At 40.3% G+C, this 19,587-nt stretch overlaps 1 protein-coding gene across 1 annotated transcript in view; it reads right to left on the bottom strand.

Moving 5' to 3' along the window:
- Positions 1-12,459: 12,459 nt before the first annotated feature.
- Positions 12,460-19,587, bottom strand: part of LOC149287416 (FRAS1-related extracellular matrix protein 2-like) — a 44,117-nt gene continuing 36,989 nt past the window's right edge. The window contains exons 17-24 of the mRNA XM_089492910.1: positions 17,251-17,443; positions 16,754-16,858; positions 16,128-16,255; positions 15,103-15,237; positions 14,889-15,015; positions 14,490-14,677; positions 13,863-14,009; positions 12,460-12,990 (exon numbers count right to left, since the gene is read on the bottom strand). Coding sequence (XP_089349036.1) covers positions 12,460-12,990; positions 13,863-14,009; positions 14,490-14,677; positions 14,889-15,015; positions 15,103-15,237; positions 16,128-16,255; positions 16,754-16,858; positions 17,251-17,443 — 1,554 coding nt within the window. The remainder of the gene's footprint in view (positions 12,991-13,862; positions 14,010-14,489; positions 14,678-14,888; positions 15,016-15,102; positions 15,238-16,127; positions 16,256-16,753; positions 16,859-17,250; positions 17,444-19,587) is intronic.

The raw sequence follows: 19,587 nt of genomic DNA, 5'->3' as shown, positions 1-19,587 counted from the left end.
TTGGTCACTAAGTTACTTAGTGGAAACAATGACTTACAAAGTGCTTGGTTTTCAAATTGACCAAGCCAGAAGACACTTTAGCTAGACAAAAACAAACTAGCGTTCAGGATTGTCTCACTTCTAGGCTTACAGTGCCTTGCAAAACGTATTTATCCCCCTTGGCACTTTTCCTAATTTGTTGGATTACAACCTGGAATTAAAATGGATTTGTTGAGTGTTTGTTTCATTTGATTTACACAACATGCCTACCGCTTTGTTTCACAATAAAACAAATGTTTTGCATCTTCAAACAAGAAATAAAACAAAAAAAAAAATACAGAAAACTTGAGTGTGCATAACTATTCACCACCCACCAAAGTCAATACTTTGTAGAGCCAATTCCATTTTTTGTCAAGGCAAAACTGCTCCAGCTCCTTCAAGTTGGATAGGTTCCACTGGTGTACAGAAATCTTTAAGTCATATGAGAGATTCTCAATTGGATTGAGGTCTGGGCTTTAACTGGCCATTCCAAGATATTTAAATGCTTCCCCTTCAATCCCTCAAGTGTTACTTTAGTGAACCTCCGTCCCAGCCTCAAATCTCTGGAAGACTAAAACAGGTTTTCCTCAAGAATTTCTCTGAATTAAGCGCCATCCAGCACTCCTTCGATCCTGACCAGTTTCCCAGTCCCAGCCAATGATAAAACATCACCCTCTGCGTGATGCTGTCACCTCCATACTTTACTGTGGGGATAGTGTTCTCAATATGAGGTGAGAAGTTTTGGGTTGGCGCCAGACATAGCATTTTCCTTGATGACCAAAAAGCTTAATTTTATGTATGACTTAAAGTGGTCCTATAGACAGATACTCCAATCTGCTGTGGAGCTTTGTATCTCCCTCAGAGTTATCTTTGATCTCTTTGTTACCTCTCTGATTAATGCCCTCCTTGCCTGGTCCGTGAGTTTTTGTATACAGCCCTCTCTTGGCAGGTTTGTTTGTAATATTGGAATTAATGGTGCTCGGTGGGATGTTCGTAGTTTCGTATTTTTTTTTTATTTTTTTTTTAATAACCTGGCCCTGATCTGTACTTCTCTTCCCCATATTTGTCCTCGACCTGTTTGGAGAGCTCCTTGGTCTTCATGGCGCTGCTTGCTTGGTGTTGCCACTTACTGGGACCTTTCAGAACAGGTGTATATGACAGATCATGTGACACTTAGATTGCACACAGGTAGACTTGATTTAACTAAAACATTGCCCACATGCATCCCTTCCTAACACAAGATGTCACTAAGGCTCTTGTCCATGCCCTCATTCTCTCCCGCCTCGGTTATTGTAACTCTGTCTTAGCTGGTCTCCTTCTTACCCATCTCGCCCCTCTACAATTCACCATGAACGCTGCTTCTTGACTTACCTTCATCTCCCATCACTTTACTAACACCTCTTCCCTCTGTCAGTCTCTTCACTGGCTGTCTGTGTGCTTCAGGATTCATTTCAAAATCCTAACTCTTACTTTCAAATGCCTTCATAGCGAAATGCCTTCCCCTACGTACATCTCCTTACTCATCTCTTAATACATTCCTAACCTGTTTCTCTGCTAATCCAAAGATCTACTTCTGTCCTGTACAATTTCTAGCTCTCGTGCACGCTTACAAGATTCTCAAGGGCTACCCCTGTCTTCTGGAATGCCTTCCTTGGCTATCCGTCTTTCCCCCTGACTTCATCCTTCACATAATCCCTCAATACTTACTTTTTTAAGGACACTTACAACAGTGCACATTAACACCAAGGAGAAATCTGACTGCCGTTTTGGGGTCAAGAAGGAATTTTTTTCCCTGGTTAGGGCAAAATTGGAAAGAGCCAAACTGGGTTTTTTTGCCTTCTTTTGGATAAACAGCAACAAATTAACAGATATAGGAAAGGCGGAACTTTCAGCCTATATAACTATGTAACACCCTTCCATATTCGTTCAGCTCACTATTCCTAGTCCATCTCCTCGAATATTTATACTAATGTGGCTGGTCTATCCCTAACAATGGACTTTTACATATTGTGCAATACACCCTAACCCCCTCCAGATTGTGAGCTCATTTGCGCTTACCTTTTGTTTCTGTAAGTCAAATTGTTATGTTATATACTAATTGTTATGTCCTATTTACCCTTTGTACAGTGCTGCAGAATATGATGACGCTTTATAAAAAAATAAATAATAACTGCCAATCATTATCTCCACTGGCTTAACAGCATTGTAGGCCCTTCCCCCTCAAAAAAAATTATGTACACAAGTATACGCATACACTGCCCTTACAAACACCTGCCCATACACACACATATACAGTACAGATACTGTACATATACACTGCCCATATACACATATACAGTTCTGCTCAAAAGTTTGCATACCCTAGCAGAACTTGTGAAATGTTGGCATAAAAACGTATTTAAGGCTAATGATCATATGAAGCCATTTATTATTGCATAGTTGTTTGGCTCCTTTTTAAATCATAGTGATATCACCCGAATGGCCCTGGTCAAAAGTTTACATACCCTTGGATGTTTGGCCTTGTTACAGACACACAAGGTGACATACAAACAGGTTAAAAATAATGAGACGGGGCGTGGCCTGGCAACGGAGCTGCATGGACGTGTGAGAGACAAGCTCCGCCAGCACACGAGCGACACCGCGGCTAAACACAAGATTTTTACCGGGCAAAGTCTTCTCCAAGTAGCTTCTGGATTCCTGAAGCGGGGAAGATGTCTCACAAACATGGGAAGAAGACCCCGAGCAAGCTGCAACACTATTTTCCCAAGCGCACCAGGCCGGGGGTTGAAGACCAAGATGGCGACGAATCTTCCTTCCCGCCATCACAGCCTGAACACGCTGATGTGGATACTGACCTCGATCCTGATGCTCCCGTGACCCCAGCGATCCTGAGACACATGTTGGACTCCATTCAATCCTCTATGACAGGAGCCATTAAGGATATGCTTTCGGACTTGAAGCAGGATTTGGCACATTTGGGAGCGCGTACTGACCACATGGAGCAGAAATTTTCGGACTTTTCCTCTACCTTTAACGAGTTGGTCGACAGGCACAATGCTTTGGAAGATAATTATGCTGCGCTGCTTGCTAAGGTGGCCGATATTGAGGACCGCTCTCGGCGCAACAATTTAAGGATCAGAGGCGTCTCTGAAGAGGTAACAGCCGAATCCCTGCATACGTACCTACACTCTTTTTTTGCCACGCTCTTACCTGACGCCTCGGACTCGGACCTTCGGCTCGATAGAGCTCATCGGGTGCCGAAACCGAAGAACCTGCCGTCCACGGTTCCCAGGGATGTGGTTTTACGACTCCATTATTTTTCAACTAAGGAGGCTGTTATGCAACAGGCCCGTCAGCGTTCCTCTTTTCCAGCACCGTACGCGCACCTACACATTTTTGCGGACCTTTCTGCTGCCACTCTCGCTAAACGCCGCACCTTCATTCCAATTACCTTGGCCTTGCGAAAAAACCACATCTCTTATAGATGGGGCTTTCCCACGAAGCTCCTCATTACCAGGAACGGGTCTCTTCATATTGCCTGCACACCTATGGAGGGGCTTTATTTGCTGCAACAGTGGCACTTAGTCCACGAAGACGTCACGGCGATAGACCAAATGGATTCTACACCTGTTCCTCGACGTTCACCTACTGACGAGGACGTGGCGAGGCCCAGCAGAAAGCGGACAACGAAGCAACATCATTCCCGCTCTCATGCGAAGGCTGCTCTGGTGCCATCTGTTTCGCCGTCGAGGCTTTCACCTGCGTCTACGTGACTTTCAGATAAGCCTTCTATTCTTGCTGAAATTGGGTCTCTTTGGACTGTTTCCTAAGGATAGTTGCGGTTCTTACCTGTGCTTAGTGCATTCCTGATGTTTTGTTTTTTTTTTATTTATTTTTTTTTTCTTTTCGATGTTCGGCACTTTTGTTTTGTTTTTACATACCTGTACACACGCCGCGTGTGCCGCGTGGTCTTACAACGTAATTTTCCCATGCTACTCAGATATCTGTGGCATTGGTGCCAAATATATATATTTGTGTCTGCACTACTCTCTAAGGGACCCTAGGATGTTGCTCCACTGCATTTACTTTTTCCTCACGCACGCATTGTTATGCATCTGGTGCGCTTGTTCACTACATTCACACGTGCTTCCATTCTCATCTCGCATGTGCTTTATTTTAACGGCACATTTACATCACTCACACACACACACACCTGTTTATTTATTTATTTATTTATTTTTTTTGCGCTCATTTCGAATGTCGTTTTCGGCTACCACCGTATCCCTATTTACTGTTCTTCATGTCTCGAGTAGGCTTTCTACATTATGCCGCGCGAGATTTATGTTAGCGTCGCATATGCATCACACACACACATACGTTTATTTCCCTTTTTTTTTTTTTTTTTTTTTTTTTTTTTTTTCCATTCTTTTCAAATGTCGTCTTCGGCTCCCGTCGTATCCATAATGTTCTACATGCCTAGAGTAGGCTTTTTGAGTTATGCCGCACGGGATTTATTTTGGCACCACACACATATGTCCATTCCTTATTTTTTTTATTTTTTTTTATTTTCTTCTTCCCTCTGGCAGGGGGGGTCTCACACGATATACTTTAAGGTTTTGTGTTTCTGTGCATGCTTTTACACCTGGTTGTACTTGCTGCCTGTTCATTTCCGTGGGAATTTCACGATTCTGTATAAATGCATTGTTTTGGTTCTTATGACTTTTATTGTTCGGGGTTTCTTTCTTTCTTCTGACTAATTCCCTTACACTGTCTTCCGGATGTCTGGAGAAATGTTTAGTTTTCTTAACATTGTCTCGCCTGTGTGCCAGCAAGTCCTAGCCACTGCTGGTTTTTTGCCCCCACATACGGTTCGCTGTATTTCTTGAGCACATCGTTCTGTATAACCATTGAGGTTGTGCGCAAATTGTGTGTTTCTTGAAGTGCTTTTGCTTCTCTTATCAATTCCTTTGTTTCCTTCCCTTCTTGCCTCCCCCTCTTCCTCCCCCACCCCCTTTTTTTATCTATTTATTTATTTCCTTTTTTCTCTCCCCCCCCCTTTTTTTTTTTTTTTTTTTTTCTTTTTTCTCTCTTTCTCTCTCTTTCTATTTTTTCTTCTCTCTGCCAATTAGGTCAGTCGGTCGTTATCCAGTTGCCACTGCTATTGTACCAAGATGCAAATTACCTTCCTTTCTATTAATGCTCGGGGATTAAATACCCCACATAAGCGTCGGATGCTGTTTCAGGAGCTCAAAACGCGTAAGGCTACGGTGGTGTTGATTCAGGAGACCCACCTCGCTAAATCCCAAGCACGATTACTGGCGTCCAAATATTATCCCCTAGAATATCATGCGCGCGCTGCCAACAAGACTATGGGTGTAGCTATACTTATTAGTAGACAAGTTCACTTTCAGTTGTTGTCTCAGACCCGTGACCCGAAGGGTCGCTACCTTATTGTCCGGGGTTGCATTGACGGTACCCCTTATACTATCCTTAATCTTTATGCCCCTAATTCCGGTCAGACCGCTTTCTGTGATCATGTATTCACTAAACTACACAGGCTGAGGCAGGGTAGAGTGATTGCTGGAGGAGATTTTAATCTCGTTTCTGCTCCCTCCTTGGACTCTTCCGCAAAATTGTCTACTAGATATTTGAGGACACTGACGGACCAAGGTAAAAGATTCCAAGATTTGCTTCATCAACACTCCCTTTTTGACGCTTGGCGGGTGGTACACCCTTTAGGTAGGGACTTTTCTTTTTACTCGAATGTTCATTCAAGTTATTCCAGAATTGATATGCTCTTGGTAGATGGTGAGGTCTTGCAGTTGATTCAAAACGCAGAGATAGGACATATATCGTGGTCTGACCACGCTCCTGTGTGGATTTCCCTGGTCAATGGTCCCTCCTTGTCACCATCAGCTCGATGGCGCCTTAATGAAAGTCTCTTGCAACAGACGGAGGTATGCGTGGATGTTGCGGACACACTCGCCGAGTATTTTCGGACCAATGCCACTCCGGAGATTTCACCCTCCACCCTCTGGCTTGCCCATAAGGCAGTCATACGGGGTCATCTTATTAAAATTGCGTCTGCTCAAAAGAAGCAGAGATTACGCACGATCTCAGAACTTACTGACCGTCTGGTGTCCTTGGAGCTTACCAATAAAGCATGTTGGTCCAAAGACACTCAGGATCAGATACGGGAGATCAAAGCTGAACTACATAGACTTCAACTACATTACACGGAATTCGCGTTACGTCGGCTTCACCTGCAGTATTATGCAAAGGGGACTCGAGCTGATTCCTTGTTGGCTCGCAGGCTCCGACTCCAGACGTCTTCCTGTACTACCCATTATTTGCAGACTTCTCAGGGTGGGAGGGTGTATAATCCAAGGGACATCGCTGATCTGTTTGCAAAATATTATGACTCCTTATATAACCTCCGTCTACAGACGGACTTACCGCAACCACGTTCGGTGGAGATTGCTGATTTCCTCTCCTCTCTTTCAATCCCTCGGCTTCCTGCAGATCAGTGGGAGGCTTTGGTGGCGCCGCCCTTACCTGATGAAGTAGAGCGTACCATTGCCGGTTTGAAGTCTCATAAAGCCCCAGGTCCAGACGGCTTCTCCAATCTTTACTATCAAAAATTTAAAGCTATTTTGGCTCCTCGCTTAAGTGATCTCTTTTCCTGTTTCTTGGAGTCCACACCCCTCCCTGGTGAAATGTCTGAAGCCTATGTAGTCACCATCCCTAAACCCGGGAAGTCCCCTTCGGCTTGTAAAAATTATAGACCTATATCCCTGTTAAACACGGATCTTAAGCTTTATTCCAAATTGCTTGCTAACCGTTTGAATACCTTGCTTCCTACCTTGATCCGCAATGATCAGGTAGGTTTTATCTTAGGTCGTCAACCGTCTGATAATACGAGGCGCATTATTAATATTACCCATCTCGCGAAATCTACTAATACACCTTGTGTGATGCTTTCTTTGGATGCGGAGAAAGCTTTCGACCGCATTCATTGGGGGTATCTGCTCTCTACGTTGAGGGCTTTTGGCTTACCAGAGAAATTCGTTACCGCAGTCTCTGTCCTCTACGACCAGCCCCGTGCGCGAGTCTATACCTCTGGCTTTCTTTCGGAGCCCTTCGCTATTAGCAATGGTACCCGCCAGGGTTGCCCGCTCTCGCCGCTTTTGTTTGCTCTAGCCATGGAACCGCTGGCGATTGCCATCAGAGATCACCCCGATATTGCGGGCTTTCCCATACGTTCCGTTGACTCTAAAATTTGTCTGTACGCTGATGATGTCCTCCTGACACTCACTAATCCAACGATTTCTCTTCCAAATTTACATGCGTTATTGTCCACTTTTGGTAATCTCTCGTACTACAAAATTAATTGGCATAAAACGCAGGCTCTTAATATAGGATACGAGACTTCGGTGATTGGCGCCGTGTCCGGGACCTTTCATTATTCTTGGCGTACGGACTTTATTACATATTTGGGGGTCCGCATTACTAAGTCGGCTGGTTCCTTATTTAAATCCAACTTTCTACCGCTTTGGAACAAAATCTGTGACGATTTAAACAGATGGTCAAAACTGGAGATTTCCTGGCTTGGCCGTATTGTCTCTTTCAAAATGAATTCCCTCCCCAAATTGCTTTATCTCTATCGGACTTTGCCCATAGCTTTGCCTTCTGGATTTTTTCGCACGATGCAAACGAGACTGTCTAAATTTTTTTGGCTCCACAAACGGCCCCGGCTTCCGTATCATATTTTACAGCGCTCTAAATTACTTGGAGGTTTGGGTATTCCTAATCTCAGGCTCTATTATCTTGCCTCCAACCTGGCTCAAACCCTTCTTCTCTTTTCAGATCCATCTAGGGTGGCCTGGGTGGACCATGAATCCATGTTTACTTCCCCATTTTTGTTACGAGATCTTCTGTGGCTTCCTAAGAATTCTAGACCTCCACTGCCGGATGCCTTACCCACGACCTCGCTTTCGTTGGCAGTGTGGGACAAACATAAATCCATGTTGCGGTTTCCTGATCACCTTCTCGGGCACGCCCCATTGTCTTCGTTGAAACCCGTTATCCCTCATGTCCACTTAGATAATTGGATGTGTTGTGGTGTCACTTCGGTATCCCACTTGTTCTCCGGGGGTCGTCTACGTTCTTTCCAGGACCTGCAGAGTACTTTTTCCCTGCCCAGTCGTGATTTCTTTAAGTATCTACAAGTTCGACACGTCCTTTCGCGGCTTCTGAGGGACCTCCCTGCCTCCTGTCCTGACTCCCCGATCGTTCGGCTTTGCCTGAAAGCTCCTTGTGTTCCGGGGGCCATCTCGGTTTGTTATACTGCTCTGTTGGGTCACGGGTCTGATGACAAACTTCCATTTATGCTACAGTGGGAGAGGGAACTTGGTAGGGAATATGATGTTCAAACTTGGTATCATGCCCTTTCCTCGTTTCGGGGGGTCTCAAAGAATGCTACTCATTTCGAAACCAACAGGAAGGTTCTCTTTCGGTGGTATTATGTTCCTTCCAGGCTAGCTAAAATGTTCCCCTCCTCCTCCCCCTTGTGCTGGAGACAGTGCGGGGAAATGGGCACCATGCTCCATGTATGGTGGGGCTGTCCTGTGCTTAAACCCTACTGGACGGCTGTTTTTCATCTCATAGTGGAATTGTTGCATATTCCAATAGCGGCCGAGGTGGAGATTGCGTTGTTAGATATGTTTCCCCCGTCATTAGCCTCCCCATTGCGAAAACTACTGGGTCATGTCTTGATCGCAGCCAAGGTTTGCATTGCGCGCAAGTGGAAGGACCCACTCCCTCCCACGATTCAGGACGTCTTGTATGCGCTTACTACAACCCGTACTTATGAACAGATGGCGCATTCCGCCTCTAACACTCCACACATTTTCTATGACACTTGGGCGGCCTGGGATGAGTATTATACTGCTACATTCTGCCCTATGCCTAGTGGTTATATCCTGACAGATTTGCGGACCGTTTGGTATCGGAAGGCGACTCTGGCATCTTGATTACCTTTGGGCTTCTTCTCTTTCTTCTACGGCTTTCTTCTTCTCGCTCTTTCCTCATTCCCCTTTTCCCCCTTTTTTATTTTTTTATTTTTTTTTTTTTCTCTCTCCTTCCTCCCCCATCCCTTCCTCATCCCTCCCCCGTCCCTTCCCCTTCCCTGTTCCTAAAACTGTAAAATCCGAGATCTGTGTGACATATTGTATACATATTATACCCATATGATATTTCTACATTGTTTTTCCGCATTGTATGGCGGTATGTTTGCAGTAATGTCCAATTGTAATGCGCATTTTTTATTTTTTTTTATTTTTTTTTATGTATTTACTCCTATGCATTACATGGAGGATTCTTGTGTTATTTTTATGTCTGATCTCAATAAAAATTCAGTTTCAAAAAAAAATAAAATAATGAGACCACAGGGTCCTGCTGTGAAAATTGCCCCCAAACAACTTGTCTGTGCCTTCTTTGCTCCTTACTCCTCTTCCAACATACACTCTGTGGCACATATGTAAACACACTAACAGAAATTACACCCGCTTACTCATACTCACTAACACACATGCACACATTCATTCTAACACACACACTCTATCTCACCCACTTACACATTCATGCTCTCTCACACACACAAGTACACATCCATGCTGACACCCACAAAATTACATATCCATGCTCACATACATGCATACATATACACAAACACATATACATGCATCCCGCCCCCGATTACCTCTCACCACTCCTGCGGCTTGCTGTCTGGCTGCTCTTACAGCAGACGCTTAGAGGTTTAGCCTTTTTGTTAGTTTTTTTTTCTGTTGTTTCTTTTTATTTTATTGTCCACGGACGTTTAATAAATTTATTTTATACATTCATGGATATCCTTGTTTGATGCTGGTGTCGGCTGGCGCAACTATTTGTTTTTGTGTCCCAGTTTGGAACCTGGACCGGGTCATTTTGGGCTGCACCACCCAGCTATGCTTGGATTTATTATTTGAAACTATATAGGATTGTAGCCTCTCCCATTTGATTTTTTTGCTATCTTGACTGTTTGCATAATGTATTTTCATTTCACCCTTTATTATCTGTGTACCTACCTTGCACTACTCTGTGTGCTGTGCAGTGAAATGTAGTGTGCCTTGTAGATTTAAAATATATATACATTCAGTTGCATGTAATCTGTGCAAACGATCCTGGAAAGTTTGGTGAAAGGAAACAACGTAAATGAATGTTGAAAATATGTATGAATGTGAAATACTTTGGGTTGTCCTCAGTCCAAAAATATATACGTTTGTTGGGGTATTTTGAGCTAATGAGATGCTAAACAGTCCCAAATGTGACATAGGCTTTACAAAATTTGAAAATTTTAAGTTCTCTTTTGTACCCTGTAACATTTAAAAAAACTACATATGTTGATTTTTCAAATTCAGGACATTTACTTTAATACATTTTGTAGTATTTTGGTCTACAGAACTTATTTGGGGATCATTTTCATAGTAAAATTATAGGGGAGGGGGGAGGTCCATCTGTCCTAATCATGGTTAAGGGAAACAAAAAGGGTTATTTTTGTTAAAACCCATCCTATATGCACACAAAGAAAAACAGATATAAGTTTTTTAACCACAAAACAGTCAAATATGTTAATCCTTAATCATTCTAATTAACCAAAATTAGAAATCTCAACTCTGTATTAGAGTGAGATATGGCAGTACAATTCTTGGAAGAATCTTTCAGTATGTAGCAATTACAAAAATGAAACATTTGTGTTTTTTTATTTAAAGAAAGTTTTTTATTTACATAAAAAAATTATTTGTCAACTTTTTATAACATTTTGGACCATGGTTTGAAAGCATAGCTGATGCAATTCTGGGTTAAATAGTTACATTTCAGTCAATTGCCAGAACCCATTGAGTTTTGTACCAACAGGCTCAGTTTATGACTTCATAAACATGGGTCTTCAATTCCAGTTTAGATGCATTTGAACAACAAATTAATGCAGGCATTGGATTAAAAATAGTGAACAACTGGATGTTTAGTCACAAAACCCAAGAATAGGTTGCATTTTAAAGATTGTTAAAATGTTCTACTGCCATCATTCTATTGCGTTTCACTTTAGTTTACAGTAAATTAAATATTGTGGAAGCATGTGAGAACACGCAGAATAAGCACATTTTAATTTTCGCAATGTCTGAAGCACAGTAAGTGTATAGTGGCATTTATAGTATATATATATATATACACTGTATATGTATAGTGGCATTGCATTCTAATACAAATGTAAGACAATGGAGGAAGTCAGGGCTTTTACAGAGTGGAGATACAATATGCCCACTCTCACCTGTCCCTCAGTCTCTTAAAAAATATGGTCAGCAGATACACAAGAAGCACATGTCGATGTTGACCAGAGAGGTATATCGCTTGCTAACCAGTGGCACTTAGTAGTCAATAACAAGTAGCAGCACCCAGTAAAATTACAGTACAATTCCTGTGCCAGTAATGGGCAACCGATTAGGTAGCAGTGATGCAACATTGGGTAAGGCTAGTAGATCTGTAAGCCTTGGGCCTCCCATAACCACCCACCCAACTGGGTGTTTTATATTCTAGAAGTCACTTTTAACAATAATAGCAAACTCTGCAAAACAATTTACAGACAGTAATCCCTTCAAATACGCTGTAAGGCACAGTGCAGAGCATTTTGTATAAAACAATGTTTTTTTAATGAAATAAGTATATTTACTATTTGCTCCCTCATTGTGTTTTGTTAAAGCAGAACGGAATGGAGCTAACTAGCAATGAAACCAATGAAACTAAAGCTAAATGCATAGATTATAAGCTCAAGTATTGAAATTAGGGTCATGTTCAAGAAAAAACATGTTCAGCCAAAATGCACATTTCTTTTGTACAACATTGTGTTTTTAGAACATGCAAATAAAAACACACAATGTTTCCTTAGTCAAAACTTGGGGAAGGACTTTTTAGAGATGTGAGAAATGTTTGCGCAGTAGCCTGCTGTAAGCCAAGGTGGCCAGTTTAACCCTTTAATGGGGAAAACAGTACATGCAATTATAAATAGGCTATACTATGCATTTACATGTATAATTTCTAATATTAAAGTTGCTGTTCTGTAAAGAAAGCAATTGTATTATAGTTATCATATCCTTTCCGCAGCAAACTAATTATTAGGTATCTTTTTTCATTTATAGTAGACTAAGGATGATTTCTGGTGGTTTTTATATCATCACAGTTGCAAATTGCAACATCACCAAAATATTTTTTTTGCACAGAACCCTCCCTTTAAAAAAAAAAAAAAAAAAAAAAGGCTGGCAAATATTTATGAAATGACTGGACAACACATTTTTTAAAAAAAGTAAGCACCAATCAATTTGATGTGCAATAGAAGATTTGCTTAAGGTTTTAGACTTCAGAGCTGTCGCTGCTACTATGTCGAGTGGTCACAGTTTCATTGCTATTGCGGTGACTGCTGGATGGAGACTTTTTCTCCGTGTACGAGTGTCCTCTACGCTTCAGGAGAAAAACAACAACAGCCATAGTGCAGATAAGCAGCAGCAAAGCACTTGTGCCTCCAATGACAGGCAGCAAGTTTCCCTGTGAGCCTTGGCCAGTGACTTCCAAAGCTGGCTTTTCATACTGGCCTCCAGCAGGAAAAGAGTCCCTTTGGCTGCCCAACATTTTACTGGAGTGTTCCAGAGTAATATGCTGGATGTTGGTCCCCCTATTTTTATCAGCTCCGATGTCTTGTATAAGAATTGAAGCCTCTGGGTTTGCTCTTCGGGTTCTCTTCATTACAGGTTGATCATGATGACCAACAGCTCCACTCAGGGCATGATGGTAATCCACACTGCGCTTTCCAATGCCCCTGTTTGCATTCTCTCTAGAACGGACTGTGTAAATGGTGTGAATGAACCACTCACGTCCTGCTGCCACCTGGATAAATACAAATATAAAGACATATTTAATCCTTAAATCACTGAACACCAGCTAATTATTTGGAGGGGAAGGCAGAAACAAGATGGGTATATCTTGAGGCTACCAAAAATTGTTATACATATGACTAAACAGATCAAGGACATATATTGTCATAGGCTCTGATGATCATGCATGCAGTGGTGTAATTTAATGCTGCACACCATTACTATCTCCCCACACCATGATTACAATGCCCTTTTTTGACTTTTTGTCTACACAAAAAGTGGTTGAGCCAGCCACTATGGTTCATGGTCAGAACCTGGGCCAACTCCCATCCTCAGCTTTGTCACTGTAAGCTGTGCATGGCTCAAGCCCAAGAAAATTTCTAGTGAAGATCAAAACAGTGAAGTTGGAACTGGCTTGTATTCCTCCTCTACTCATAAGCCAGGGCCGCGACAAAGGTTGACCAGCTATATGCAAGGCTCAATTTTCCAGAATCAAAATACTAATTGACATTTTCTGCTGATTAATATATTACATATTGATTCTTATCAGGGCTTCTTTCCTTATCATTTAATTTCAGGGGCCAATCAAAAAATTAAAAAGGAAAACTGTTGTCTCATGGAGACAAAGAGGTTGTATGTAAGTCTGTGTTCCTCCCAGCTTCCCTTTCAACATCCGGTTTTCTGTACAACACTAGGTTATATCTCCAGAAAAAGCATGACACACAAGCATAAAATTGTCTGTCTATTAATGTACAACCAAGCTTATGAATGTATGTTAATTTATTTTTTATTTGCTACAGTTTCATTTTCTATTACTTAAGATTGATTGTGATGGTTTTCCATTAGGAAAACATTTATACTTTAATAACATTAACACAAACTTACCTGGAATAATGCAGCAGATGAGATACTGAATCCATCGGAGCCTGGTTGCTTTACCAGTGGCAGAGCATCTGGGCTATCAATGGCTAATCTGGCATTAAATGGAACATTTCCAAACAGCCTGGCTTGAGTTTCTGGTTGTGCTTTGTCCTTTTATGGAGAGAATAACATACAAATATGAAGACCTGATGACATGATATTGTTAAATGTTGCACTAATTAGTTACCGATTCACTAAACTGGCTGTCCACAGAGGATCAAGGATGACACCTGTTGCCACATTTATTTAAGTAAAATGTACAGTAATTAGAGTTCAGAAGATCATGTGAAGACACATGCAGAAAATGCTAGTTTATATATAGTGTGGACATGCTTGCAACTATTTCATTTAGCACCCTATTGTTAGTATTGATTTAAAAACAATTGGTATGAACAAAAAAACTTATTTTCACTTGTTGTCACCATTACCCATTACCCCAAAATTCAGAAAGACCTCCAAATTTTATTATAAGGAATACCCTATTCAATAAATGGCATGGTTCTTATTTTAGTGAATGTACAATTTTGGTGACTTTATATCTCTATCAAATTTACGACATACGGTAAGATTGCATAGTAATTCATAACGTACCAGTATTTTAAATTGATATGTTAAAGTTGGTGAGTCTGCAAGGCACCCGTACTCATTTTTATCCGGGTTGTATTTGGGGACATATCCATCAGCTCCAGTGCAAAGAAATACTTTTTCAATGTTGCAGATGAAAGAATCGCCAAGGTTTTGAACAGGGTCCACCATGACTCGTCCATAGATTGTAGAACCTTTAAAATGCAATCAGGTAATTAAAGATACAGATACCAGTCATAACATGTCTCAAGATTTCACATTTTGGGTTTATGTGAGAGAGAAAAAAAAAACAACAAAATTCAAGGGAAAAGACATCCTCGCATCTTTTGTGTTTTTTTGGGGGGTCCTCCCCTCCTTTTTGGAAATTCCTATACACTGAAATTCTATTCTATTAGGAACTCTTACCTTCAGAAAATGCAATATCTGTTCCTTCACCAAATCCCATTGAGCCATCAGAAAGCCACAACTCCTTCTTTGACAACAAGAACATTTGAGTGTTTAGGCTAAACTCTGCTGCAACAGGATCACTAACCTAATAAAATAAGAAATGGAAATATTTTAAACCCAAAGGTAAAATGCGTATACATAAACAAGTACATCTGATCAGTGTTTATCTTACCTGTTGGAACCTAATATCTATATCAAAAGTAATAGGCTCCCGTGGATTGCATATTATGGGTACAGTGTATTCCTGGTTAGGAGAGGCCATGCATGGGACAAGCTTCACCGTGTATGTTCCTGAATAGTCACGTATCTAGAAAATGATAAAGAACATATATTGTATTTACATTTTTGCAATATTGTAAATAAGATAGATGTATACCCTGATGGTATTATTAGGTATAATAAACTATGTTGGTAAAAGTGGAGCAATCTGCAGGAATATTCTGAGGACCGGACTGCTTTGTTGCTAAAGTGCTTTTATACATACCTTCCTTTCATATTTGTTTATACAAAATACCCAATATTTTGCCCTGTAATTTACAATGCTAATAGCTTGTCATATTAAACAAAGGTTATTTAGGGGTTCAAATATATTCACCAAAACGTAAATATACACCATGAACTATGGCAGTAGCACAATTTAAAAGACTACTTATGTGATAATATACTGAAGGTACTAGCCACTAGATGGCACCACTGCGCTCCACCTCTCTATCTCTTTTTAGAGCCCAATGACTTGTATATTGCATGAGGCATGACTTTAAAATGGAAAGAAAAAAACGATACATAAATTGGTTGCTCCTCAAAAGCTACAGTTGCAAATTAATTAAACAGAAAACTGATTTTAGCTCATCCAGTAATCATCCATCTGTCCTCAAAACCTCAAATGGACAAATGGTTGTAGTTGCAAATAGAGCAAAGATATAGAATCCGCCAATTATTATTATATTCACTAGAAAAAAAAATACTGACGGGATTCTAACAATGGCAATAAAATCCCGGTACGTGTAAGTAGGATTCTGCATTCACTGGGGAAAAAATCAGTAAGCACATAGATCACACCTAAAGAAATATAGCACTGTTGATGGGGTGCTTATTGTCCCCAGTAATATAACCCTCATATATAATTTCAGCAACAGCTCACATGACTGAGTGATATGTAACCAGATTCCAGTGAACTTCTGTTTTACCAATACTTACAGCATAGTCTGAGACAAAGCTCCACTGCTGAACAGGCTGTCCAAAGCTTGGCTCACTACGGAGAAGACTCAGTGTGAACGTGAGTTCGGGGTGATCAGCACACATTACCATGGATGACAGAGAAGTACCTGTTGTGGAAAAGAGGACATTCCATGTGATGCAAGAGCTATGCTTCAGATGCCACTTATTACATTTGATCCACCTAATCATAGCAAGACTCAAGACCACACTCAAGCTTGCAACATAATTAACAGAGAAAGTTATCTTAAAAGGGTTGAATCTAGACATCTTTTTAAGTAACAAAATATTCACCTGTTTGTGCAGTGGCATGAAATTACTTTTTTACTACTAGTACTACTGTCAAGTATATTGCGTTTATTCAGTTTCTACTTACTGTTCTTGCTATTAGAAAATAAAGACAAAGTAGTAATGACAGAGACATAAAAAAATGGGAAAAAAATACCCAGTATTTTCATAGTGACTATATCATTAACTAATAATAATAATATTAATATATACTAAGAATACTATTTTGTTTTCTTGTAACAACTTAAATAAAGGTTGACATCCTGTATAATAAAATAAATTACCTCGGTGAGTTAATATATACTGAGATTAAAAGTTACCTGGATGAGACACGACAAACTGCCCACGGAAACGGATCTCAGTTTTAAAATTCACAACCAAACGTCCTTCTTCATTAATCCTCATGCTGGTGGGATAAAGAGATCCTGAAAAGCAAATTAAAGTGTGCAAAATTATAATATAATAAAATACATCTATCTATACAGTTAGATTCTATTATTAGTTCTACTATTATTAGACCTCACTTTTCGTAGGGGTAAATGTAGTTTAAATATGAAGGTATTTTAGAAAATGCAGATATAATCCTGTTACATTTCCAAAGTGCTAGAGGAACAGGGTACGTACCGGACTACTAAGGAAAATATGGTTCCTTTAGATCACTAAACATCATCAACACAGGTATGGCACAGAAACCGAAGTGGGAAACACCAACGCAGGTGCTCCCAAAGAGCTTTAAATAGATAATAAATGCTTGATATACAAAAATATTAAAAAGGACTAGGTGGGTTGGTAGTAGGAGATTTGCAGTAGGTCTTACCCTGCAGCTCAGACTCTGGTGGGCTGCCAATTCCTTCATTCCATAAGATGGCAGTATCGTACACAAAGGTCAACCTTAGCTCTGACTGCAGGTCAAAGTGCTGCCAGCCGCCTACTGCTGCCGGCGAGTGGAAGACATAGGACACGTAGAGAGGCACTCTCAGTGTGACATAAGACTGAACCAAGTTCAGCACCTGCAAGAACATGGATTGCTTTATTACTCCACTGCATATCTCAATACTGTATTAGATTGCTGATAAATACCAATGCATTATAGCATATATGGCAAACCTACAAAACACTTTCTCTTTGTAGAATATTCACAGTCCAAGAATGTCAAGAATGTGGTTTGCTATTAAATTATCGTATTTAGGTATCTTCATCATAATATTCACAAAACATATATAATTCTACTACTTCTCAGTTACAAATGACACATCAGTGGGGCAGTTTTTTATACTGCACAGGCATAAATGCACACAATCTTGGATCACATCCCTAATATGTGTGTTAACCCTTACAGTTGCCCACATCAATAATAATAATTATTATTATCTTTTATTTATATAGCGCCAACAAAAACTGCCCCATTAGATGCAAAGTACTGGTTTGTTCATAATTCGGTCAATCAGTTTGGAACATAATGGAACAGTATAAGGATATTTTCCTAATTTTGGTACAAACACTATGTACAAAAAGTTGTAAAGCAAGTTGTTGGTTTTATGTCTGATATCCCCAAAAAGGGGGTTAATCATTAGAATGGACGACATTAATGCTTTGTGTCTTTTTGAAAGTCTATTGGCAAAGCGGGTAAACCCTCAACACCTTCCAGACTACAATGAAAGTCTGAAGGACCAGCACCGTCTATTCATCTTCCTAAAAACACACACAAAGTGACTGGAATTCAAGCTAAAAGATAAAAGTGCAGCAAAGTACAAACATCCAGAGGAACAAGAGGGATTCACGTGCAACCGGACACCTATGCCAAAGCATTATTTAATTAGTCTCTAAAACAGGGTTGTCTAAGCTGCCTTGAGTGCTGTAAACACATCTTCTGATATTTATATTTATTTACACCTACAGGTGCAATGTGTTATCCGATTCTGTGTGAAATATAAGTCATATTAGTTTTCTTTTTTGGAGGATTACTGAGAAAATATTGAAACAATTCTTGTAATTTTTTTTTTAGTAAATGTAATCTTTTAGCAATGTTTATCCCCTGAAAAGAAACTGTTAATATGTTGTATGATTTGTGGCAAAATGTGACACAGGATTCTAAAAAAGAAAAAAGGTTGTATAGTATGATAGCTATGACTGGGCGGTTAACATACAGGGTTATAGTCTATTCAGGAAGGATCGGAAAAAACGAAAAGGGGGAGGAGTTTGCCTTTATGTAAAGTCCAGCCTAAAGGCCACACTGCGGGAGAATATATGTGAGGGAAATGATAATGTGGAGTCATTATGGGTAGAAATATATGGAAAGAAAAATAATAAAATACTGATCGGGGTTTGCTATAAGCCACCAAATATAATGGAAGCAGCAGAAGATCAATTATTAAAGCAAATAAACAAGGCAGCTAATCACAATGAGGTGGTTATTATGGGGGACTTTAACTATCCCGACATAAACTGGGAAACCGAGACCTGTGAATCTCATAAAGGAAACCGGTTTCTGACTATAAGTAAGGATAATTATCTGTCCCAAATGGTACAGGACCCGACCAGAGGGGGCGCCCTACTGGACTTAATATTAACCAACAGACCTGACAGAGTAACTAATGTGCAGGTCAGGGGACATCTAGGAAATAGTGATCACAATATGATGCATTATAACTTGTCCTTCAATAAGGGAACTCTTAGAGGAGCCACAAGAACTATGCACTTTAGGAGGGCAAAGTTTGATCAACTAAGAGAAGCCCTTAACACTGTAAATTGGGAAAATGTCCTCAAAAACAAGAGTACAGACGCTCAATGGGAGATTTTTAAGAATATCTTAAATTCTCACTGTGAAAGGTACATACCGTATGGGAATAAAAGAGTCAGGAACAAGAGAAAACCAATGTGGATAAATAAAAATGTAAAGGGGGCAATAAATGGCAAAAAAAAGGCATTTAAGCTACTAAAACAGGAAGGCAGTGAGGAAGCACTAAAAAGCTATCGGGAAAAAAATAAAATATGTAAAAATCAGATAAAAGCAGCAAAATTGGAGACAGAAAGACTCATTGCCAAAGAGAGTAAAACAAACCCCAAAATGTTCTTTAACTATATAAATAGTAAAAAGGTTAACAATGAAAGCGTTGGCCCCTTAAAAAGTAATGAGGGAGAAGTTATAGACGGG

The sequence above is a fragment of the Sceloporus occidentalis genome, unplaced genomic scaffold (genome assembly GCF_023333645.1).
Source record: "Sceloporus occidentalis isolate IW3139 unplaced genomic scaffold, rSceOcc1.0.p SCAF_61, whole genome shotgun sequence".
Taxonomy (NCBI): domain Eukaryota; kingdom Metazoa; phylum Chordata; class Lepidosauria; order Squamata; family Phrynosomatidae; genus Sceloporus; species Sceloporus occidentalis.
Note: the sequence above shows the minus strand (reverse complement) of the source record. Positions and strands in the feature narration are given on the sequence as shown.